Raw genomic sequence first — 8,075 nt, 5'->3', positions numbered from 1 at the left:
TAGAAGCAGAATATTGTTCTATGTTTGCTATAGTTTGTGAATTAAAATGGCTCAAGCAATTATTGGGTTATCTTGGAGTTTAGCATCCAGCACGAATGCAGTTATATTGCGACAGTCAATTAGCTTTGTATATAGTCGATAATTCCGTTTTTCATGAGCGCATTAAAGATGTTGAAGCTGATTGTCACTTCGTTCATAATGCAGTGACTGAGGGGCTTATTACTCCGTCTTATGTTCCTACCAAGTTCCACTTGGCAGATATATTTACTAAAGCATTTGGTAAGACTCAATTTGAGTTTTTGTTATCCAAGTTGCGTGTGCAAAAGGTACACGCTCCAACTTGAGGTGGGGGTGTTAGGATACGACTCATATTATAGTTAAGATATTGTTATTATGTTGTGTTTACATAGTATTAGGACTTTGTCCTCTAGATGGTATAATTAGCTTTTGATGATGAATGAGGAGACAATCCAATTTGACCAAATCCTAACACCATTCAACGGCCAAGCAAAAGTGAGCAATAGGATCTTAAGGGAGGGTTAGAGAACCGTAAACAAACATGGGTAAAGATAAAAGAAGCTTAAACGCAGATTGATTAAGAGGTGGTCTCTCTCAATTAGCATAAAAGATTTCCTCACATCATATGACGTGAACATTTATGCCCAAAAATCAATTAACATAGCCTGAGTACTAAATACATCGGCCTCTACTCCAATATACACCCCTCTTCGAAAAAAGTTGGGGTAAAGACATAAATCATGAAAGGCAATAACCAACTGTTATCAAAGTAATCAGATACACACAGAAGCTAAGGTTTTGTGGCTCAACCTAGTAACACGAGGCTCATAAACTCGGAAATATAGCAAGCACTACACAGCTCTTTAAGACTAGCAGTTCTTTAGCATTACAGCATCTTAGACCTAATCGTCATCTTCGAGGACACTTCGGCGCCTTGTGATCTGCAAAAACAAACAACATGCACAGTCAGAGAAAAGAAGTTCATATAGGCAAACTGTCATTTGTAGAGAGGTAGGAAGCACAGCTTACAGTCACTTTGGTCTGCTTAGTTGTCTGAGTATTAATTTGCTCCAACAGTGATATAAGTTTTTCCTCAGAAACCTGTAGTATGACATACCATTGTACGTTCATTAACTTTCCTTCAGTACAGTAAACTGCCAAGCTCTTTGGTTTTTCTCTTAATTTAGCTTCCTTTTTTCCCAATTTACTACTTAAGAGGGTTATCTAGAGGGTTGTGCCTGACCTTTTCAGCAATTTGACCCATCTGAGCAGCTCGTAGTATAACATCCTCTACTCCTTTAGCCTTTTCAGGCTTAACCAAAGCAATCCTAGCAACTGTCAAGCCAAAAGCAAAAATTGTACTTAGCAACTAATGATAGTGATGAAATATACAGTCAATATACATATTGTAGAGTTAAGAATGAAGCATCTGTTCCTTAGCATCAATTGATGAAACTCCATCCCCCCCAGACGGCCACTATATCCCCCTTGTATAGATAAAAAGTTCACTGAATACAGTTTCAATTGATAGAATACTTCAGGCAGAGCTAATTCTTTGCACAGTGCACGTATTGATTTTCAATAAAAATGCGAAGTTACTTGATCAAAGCCCGTCCTATGGTGCTAAACACCAGCTTCACTTTCTAGGTTTTTCATGGAAAAATCAGTACACCTAGGCTTCCAGCATTGGAAAGAGCATATATTGGAGTATTGGACAAATAATCTGTGTATAAATGCCAGTTTTAACTATACTCTATCCTCAACACAGTCAACTGTATAATTCAGATCAAATTCAGTAATCTTCAGTCCCACACCTTTTCTTTTCTTGTCCTTTCACTATGAGATTTTCTCCTCCTTAGAAAAGAGAAGAAAATTGACCCCTCACTTTTAATATTTCTGCAGCTTCCTTTGTAGCCAAGCTTAATCATTGCAAAATTCAATTGGTTTAGACCAATATAAAAAGATGGCTTTCGTTTGGTGGACAGTTTGGTATATAAGAAACAATACCATTTTTTTGCAATGAAACTTGGTTATCCAAGGAATTAATTTAGCAAGGAAATGTCTTTCATGACTGGAATTCTTTGAAGTTACTTGATTTAGACAATTAATCATTTCGATCTTCTAATCCAACTCCCTCTTTGAACCTCATTGCCAGCTCATCAAAAGAAATTGATTTGGTCTCCTCCAAAAGATCCATCTTGTTTTCAAATGAAAATCTGATGATTCTCTTACCCAATCAGGAAGCTCTACTCTAGGGACTTTAAAAGCACCCTATGCCTGGCAGGATCAAATGTGATTGGCTCTATATCCGGGATATTTGAAGCCGAAAAGTGTGTCGCTCTCTGGGAAGATATCAAAAGAACCTTTTTCATTGGTATTGAAAACATTACTGTTGAGGGCGGTGATATTTGCATCAATAATATCAATAGACAATGGAAGATTCTTTGGTCAATCCACAACATCATTGCGGATGCAGTTACTGTTTTAGGGAGGCAAAACAAGCTGCTGATTTCATGGAAAAGATTCGTCACAGTTATCCGACTATGCTATAATGGATAAACTCTTGTAATGATGTGTTATATCCAGTATCATCCGAAAGGATGAATTAGGTTGGTTTCACTCATGAGACTATCCTAATTGTCGATTCTTATCAAAAAAAAAAAAAAAAGTGCCCTCATGCCACTGAAAGGCATGTGATCTCCGAGCTGCAATGTTGTAGTCAAATGAACTCATGAAAAAAAAATGTTCACTGTTAATGTAAGATTAAATTCACTGTTTAGGAATATCTATAAATATATTCCCTTGTACATAGCGTCACAAGGAAATACATAGAATTGGAACTATCCCATGCTTAAGTCCTTTAGCAAAGAAGCAAATGAGTGTTTTGAGCAAGTATAGCTAAACCAGTAGATAACAAAAATATGTCGTCACTCCTCTCAAAACAAAAATGTGGCCGTAGCCAATATCAAATTTCCCATAGACCCTCATACTAAAGACGTGACACGAGCGGAGAGCCTTAGGAAATATAAGCTTTGAACATGATGTTACACATTCCTTTTCAAAAACATGCCCAAAAGTTTCTAATTCATTCATGCTTATAACTAAAGTAGTAAAACAATGCCGGGGGGGGGGGGGGTTGGGGTGGTTCTTAGAAGGCCACATTGTAAAGATAGCCAGTGCTTTTCAGCGGTCTTCCATCCTAAAGCAGCAGTCAGTAGAGACTCACTGCCAGAACAGCTGGCCAGATTGCTGTCAAGGCTATGCTCAATTACCCCTGAAGAGTTCCTGCTACATGATATTCTCCAGATTTGTTAAGTCCCTTAATTTTGTTCTTTATCTTTTGTCAGGTGAATTGTGTGGATCATACAATGGCCAACTCTACAAGGTACCCCTGTGTTTTAGCGTTTTCTATGTTGTATCCCTAATGGTTTTTTCTTCCAAGTTATAGTGTTATACCCTTGAACTTTTTGACTGTTCTATGTGGTACCCCTTTATTCAGTCAATGCTAAGTTCCGTTTTTTTCCTTATTTTCAGTTCTTTATAGTAACATTAGGAGGGAAATTTTCCCACGAAAACTTTACCCTACTTCTCCATTTTGTCCAATCCATTTAAAGCCGAAGAATTTATCTCTCTTCTTATGTAAGTCTAAAGAGCAGAAGATAAGAAATTAATGGTAAACTTAACGTTCATTTATTGGAGAGTTATTATAAAGAACAAATAAAAGTTCAAGGGTACAACGTACAACTTGGAAAAATTAAACATTAGGGGTACAACACAGAAACACAGAAACACAAGGGTATCCTATAGAACAAAACTGAACCAACCACCTATAGGAAAGATAACAAGCCAGCTAGCAATCGATACTTGATCCCAAGTCAACCATTTTCATCCATCAAAGGGTACATAAAAAGTAGATATAAATAAGCTGATATACACGCTCAGCATATGTTCCACAAAGAAAATAAGAGAGAAAAACTTCTCCAAGGAAAATAGCAGCATTGTCTTTCAAATGCACTTTCATCATTCCTTACTAAAGCATAAAAGGTGCAAGACTGCTTCCTACTGCAGCCTAGCGAGTCTATTGCACATAGATACTAAGAAGCAAGCAGCCGTTTCTAACCACAGTTCTGCATAGTAGCATTTATTCAACATTGACTGAACATAATTTTGGTTAATATCGACATTGAAATATATAGAAGCAACCCATACATCTTCAAACATTGTTTTACTTCTTTGCTCAATGAATACTCATAATATGTTGATTAGATTACATCAACAGCAAGCCATCCCCAAACCCCCTGCAGCTGCAGTAAATATCTAGAAATACAGCTAAGCCTTGCATTTGCAATAGTCAGAAAGTGAGCATTGGAAGCCATTTAAGCACTGTTCAGTTTGCGTTTTAAAAGAAAGTTTCAGTAAAAATAAGTTCACGAAAAAATAAGTTCACTTCAGCAAAAAGAAGTTTAATAAAAATATGTTCGGTTCAGCAAAATTAGTTACATGAAAGAAAACAATAGAGAACCAATAAAAATAAGTCCTCTCCAGTAAAATCAGTAAAAATAAATCCTCTATAGTAAAAATAAGTTTTGTTAAGCAAATATGAGTTCAGTTCAGTATAAAAATAAGTTCAGTTCAGTAGGAAGGCCTTAGTGTCTAAGAACTAAACATTTAAGCACATATACACTCGAAGACTCTATTGCGAGATATCTCAGATGGAGGACTTTCTAGAAGCACTGAATCCTGTACAAGTAAAGGATTTCTAGTTCCTTCATTTACTCATACTGAAATCGAAGATAGTTGTCAGAACAGCAAATAACGGAGAGCTTCAAAAAAACCAAATTCTCACTCATTTAAATCTCACCATACTATACGATAACCCAGGAGCTCAAAGACAACTCAACCTAATACCCACACTACCTCAAAGGGTAGGACACAAAAAGTACTCTACAAAAGGAACCAACAATAAATGATAAGATTACATGTTTAGGCTAGGGCTTTGGAACACAGAAATGTTTTTTGCATTCTTAACTGAACTTTGACTAATCACGTGAGGTTCCACTGCTCCAGGTAAACTACTTGAACTTGCAGAGCTGAGATGCTGTTGAATCGTACCCTGTGATTCTGTTGGGTGGTAGGAGGGGCTCCAAAAGGAAGAATAGAGAAGCATTCAGCGGGTCTTTTAGATGACAGAATGAACAACAATGTATTCTAATAGAAACTTTCGAACCCCAACAATATGACAATGAAGGGTATTCGACTCCTCCACCTCCCTAAAAAAAAGGCTAAAACTATAGTCCCAAAACACATTCACAACTTCCAGGAGAATTTCGAGAATAAAGAAAGAACATGAGAATGATAATTTAGAAGGTCCAGAAGAGGTAAATCCCTTAATAAATTCCCTAGAATGGTTACTAGAATCCAAATAATAACTTTCTAGAATCAGGAAACACATATTAAAAAGAAAGCCCATATCCTTCCTGCACCCCACATCTCAAAACAAACTCATCCTTGGCAATTTACTGGAAGATACAGATATATGGTACAGTACAAGTGTACAGCTCTTCCTTCACTCAATGAATGGGGAACTATAAGCTAGTAGCATCTTTGATACAGTTCAAAACGATTTACCTATATCTACCCTATTAGTAGATAAAGCACTTTCCTAGATTTCATAATATATATTTAATTCCAACCTTTCTTTCTTATAGCATCTGAATTAGTAGGATCTAAACCCTTTCCCAACTTAACTCCACACAGACAGAGTGCAAGCAACTTCCTTAAAAAAAGGACACAGATTACAAAGGTGCTTGCTAGGATACACCATACTTTCTTGACTTGTAAATAGGCAAGACCAATGTTGTTAAAATCGAGATTCTAGTTTGAATCAAAAACAACCTTTAGAATCGAATCGTAAAATCGAATCATAGAATCCTCAGATTCTACAAACATGTATAATCAATATATTGCACTCAATCTTCATTGAATATGCTAATATTATAAGTTAAAAGACCTAAAAATTGGAAAAAATAGTTGTTTACCCACTATATTGGCAATAACTAACAATATATATCTCTTATTTTCTTTATTAGCATATTTATAACTTGCGGGTTCGTTCAGACAAGATCAAATGTATAGAATCGTCTAGAATCGCGAATCGAATCGTCTACCATATTTTGAATCGTAAAATCGTTAGATTTTAATATTTGAATCGCGATTTTGATAACTTTGGGCAAGACACATAAATTTTTAGAAATAGTTGCTCATCAAAACAAAAACATTTGACCATGCAATTTACAAGATTGCCAGAGTGAGTACAATCACCCACAAAGGACTAAAAAAAGATTTTGTGGACAAAATTTATGAAAACAAAGGCACTAAGGGGTAACTAAAATCACGAGATACCAAAAGGCTATAAAATTCTCAAGTCTACCTAATGAAAAATTACAAATGTAAAGATGAAGGAGTGCCATTTGAGCTTACTTCTTTCACGTGCTTCAGATGACAAAATTTGAGCAAGCATCATCTGCCTTCGTTCTTCGGCTTCCCTTCATCCCATATGCGAATCAAACACCAAACACAATTTAGCATAAATGCAAAACAACAACATAATTTAGCTCATGATACAAAACCATCCAATAACAAATAACCAGACATTTTTGCTTCTTCTTGAGCTTTCTGTTGTTCAGGATTCTGCTGACTTCCCTGGTTTAAGATGGCATTCAGTCAGTAAAACATCATATGCTCTATAAATTACAGAACGCGCACACACACATATACACAAAAACTCCAAAAGGCTACTGAATTCATCAAAAAACACAAAGCAATTCCTTACAGCACCACGCTGTGCCATTAACTCCTGCATTCTTCTTTGTCTAATGGCTTCCAACTCAGGATCGGCCTGCACATACATAACCCTCAGCTAAAAGTTCCAAGTTTTAACCCAGTATTCAAACAAATTCCTCAAAAAACACTCTTAATCCCAAGAATTGAATAGTAAATCAGATAGCCACTTCAAAAATTTCATTCACTAAATCATGATTCAACAGAAAACACTTTAAATCATTTCCAAATTACCAGCTTATTCGGGTGATATAGATATCCTTTTAACTCGATAGTGAAGCAAAATTAAAATTACAAATAAAACAAGCTAAGAAGTTATGTCTAAGAATGTGTAAAACCCTAAAATAGCATGAGTAGATGAAGTAAGAGGAGATCGAATTTGTACGTACCATTGTTGTGAGGTGAAATCTGACTAAGCTAGCAGCTGAACTGAGAATTGAGATTTGGGTATTGGAGGAAAGAGGTGAATTAGCTGCGTAAAGATGATCTTCGAACTCTGAATAAAGGCAGCGTTAATAAGACGCGACCTTTTTTTTTAAGCCTCGTTTTGGCCTTAGGGGGGCTTGGTAATGTCTGCAGTATGCTCCTAGGAGCACAATGACAACCTTGCTCCCACAAGACAAAATAAAACATTTATGGAAACGAATATTTTATTGTTGAAGTGTAATATTATAAAAATTCACTTACGAAAATGAACATTTTATTGTTGAAATGAAACATTATAAGAATTTATTTACGAATTTTTTTTTTTACTATTTTAATGGAACATTATCAGAATCCAACTACGAAAATGAACATTTTATTATTGAAGTGAAACATTACTAGAATTCAATTACTTAAATACATATGCTTATCAAATATAAAACATATTTTCAGGGAAAATAAGTTTTAAAAGAACATTTTTTAAAGGAAAATTGGACAGGAATAATTCCACCTTTGCCGGATCTGCAAAAAAAAAAAAAATCCCACATTTGGATTTTTCTAGGATAATCCTACCTTTGCTTACTAAATTGAGTTTTTGTACCTAAGAACTTGTAACTTGGCAAACCGGTAAACCAAGTAAGTTTTCCCTCCTAAACCTCTAAATTTCCCCCTAAACCCTCATTACAGCTAACCCCCCTTCTTCTTCATTCTTCTTCCTTCTTCCTTCTTCATTCTTCCTCTTCCTTAATTTTTTGATTCAACGTTTGCCGGACTGAATTGAACTGGAGCGTCAA

The 8,075-nt window shown here is 35.7% G+C and overlaps 1 protein-coding gene across 2 annotated transcripts; it reads right to left on the bottom strand.

Moving 5' to 3' along the window:
• Positions 1–564: 564 nt before the first annotated feature.
• Positions 565–7,428, bottom strand: LOC104883649 (uncharacterized). 2 transcript variants are annotated; one of them, XM_010668198.3, is made up of 7 exons: positions 7,248–7,423; positions 6,851–6,916; positions 6,671–6,720; positions 6,499–6,563; positions 1,262–1,353; positions 1,048–1,119; positions 565–959 (listed from the first exon to the last, which is right to left on the bottom strand). In XM_010668198.3, exons 1-7 carry the CDS (start codon positions 7,248–7,250, stop codon positions 921–923), a joined length of 387 nt encoding a protein of 128 aa, XP_010666500.1. In that variant the 5' UTR covers positions 7,251–7,423; the 3' UTR covers positions 565–920. The 2 variants fall into 2 exon arrangements, with proteins under 2 accessions (XP_010666500.1, XP_048490630.1); XM_048634673.2 differs by lacking the exon at positions 6,851–6,916 and having other exon boundaries at positions 7,248–7,428.
• Between the last annotated feature and the right edge of the window lie 647 nt (positions 7,429–8,075).

Source organism: Beta vulgaris, chromosome 8, assembly GCF_026745355.1.
Source record: "Beta vulgaris subsp. vulgaris cultivar EL10 chromosome 8, EL10.2, whole genome shotgun sequence".
In the NCBI taxonomy this organism is placed as follows: Eukaryota; Viridiplantae; Streptophyta; class Magnoliopsida; order Caryophyllales; family Amaranthaceae; genus Beta; species Beta vulgaris.
The sequence above is the reverse complement of the archived record's forward strand: the minus strand, read 5'-3'. Positions and strand labels throughout refer to the sequence as shown.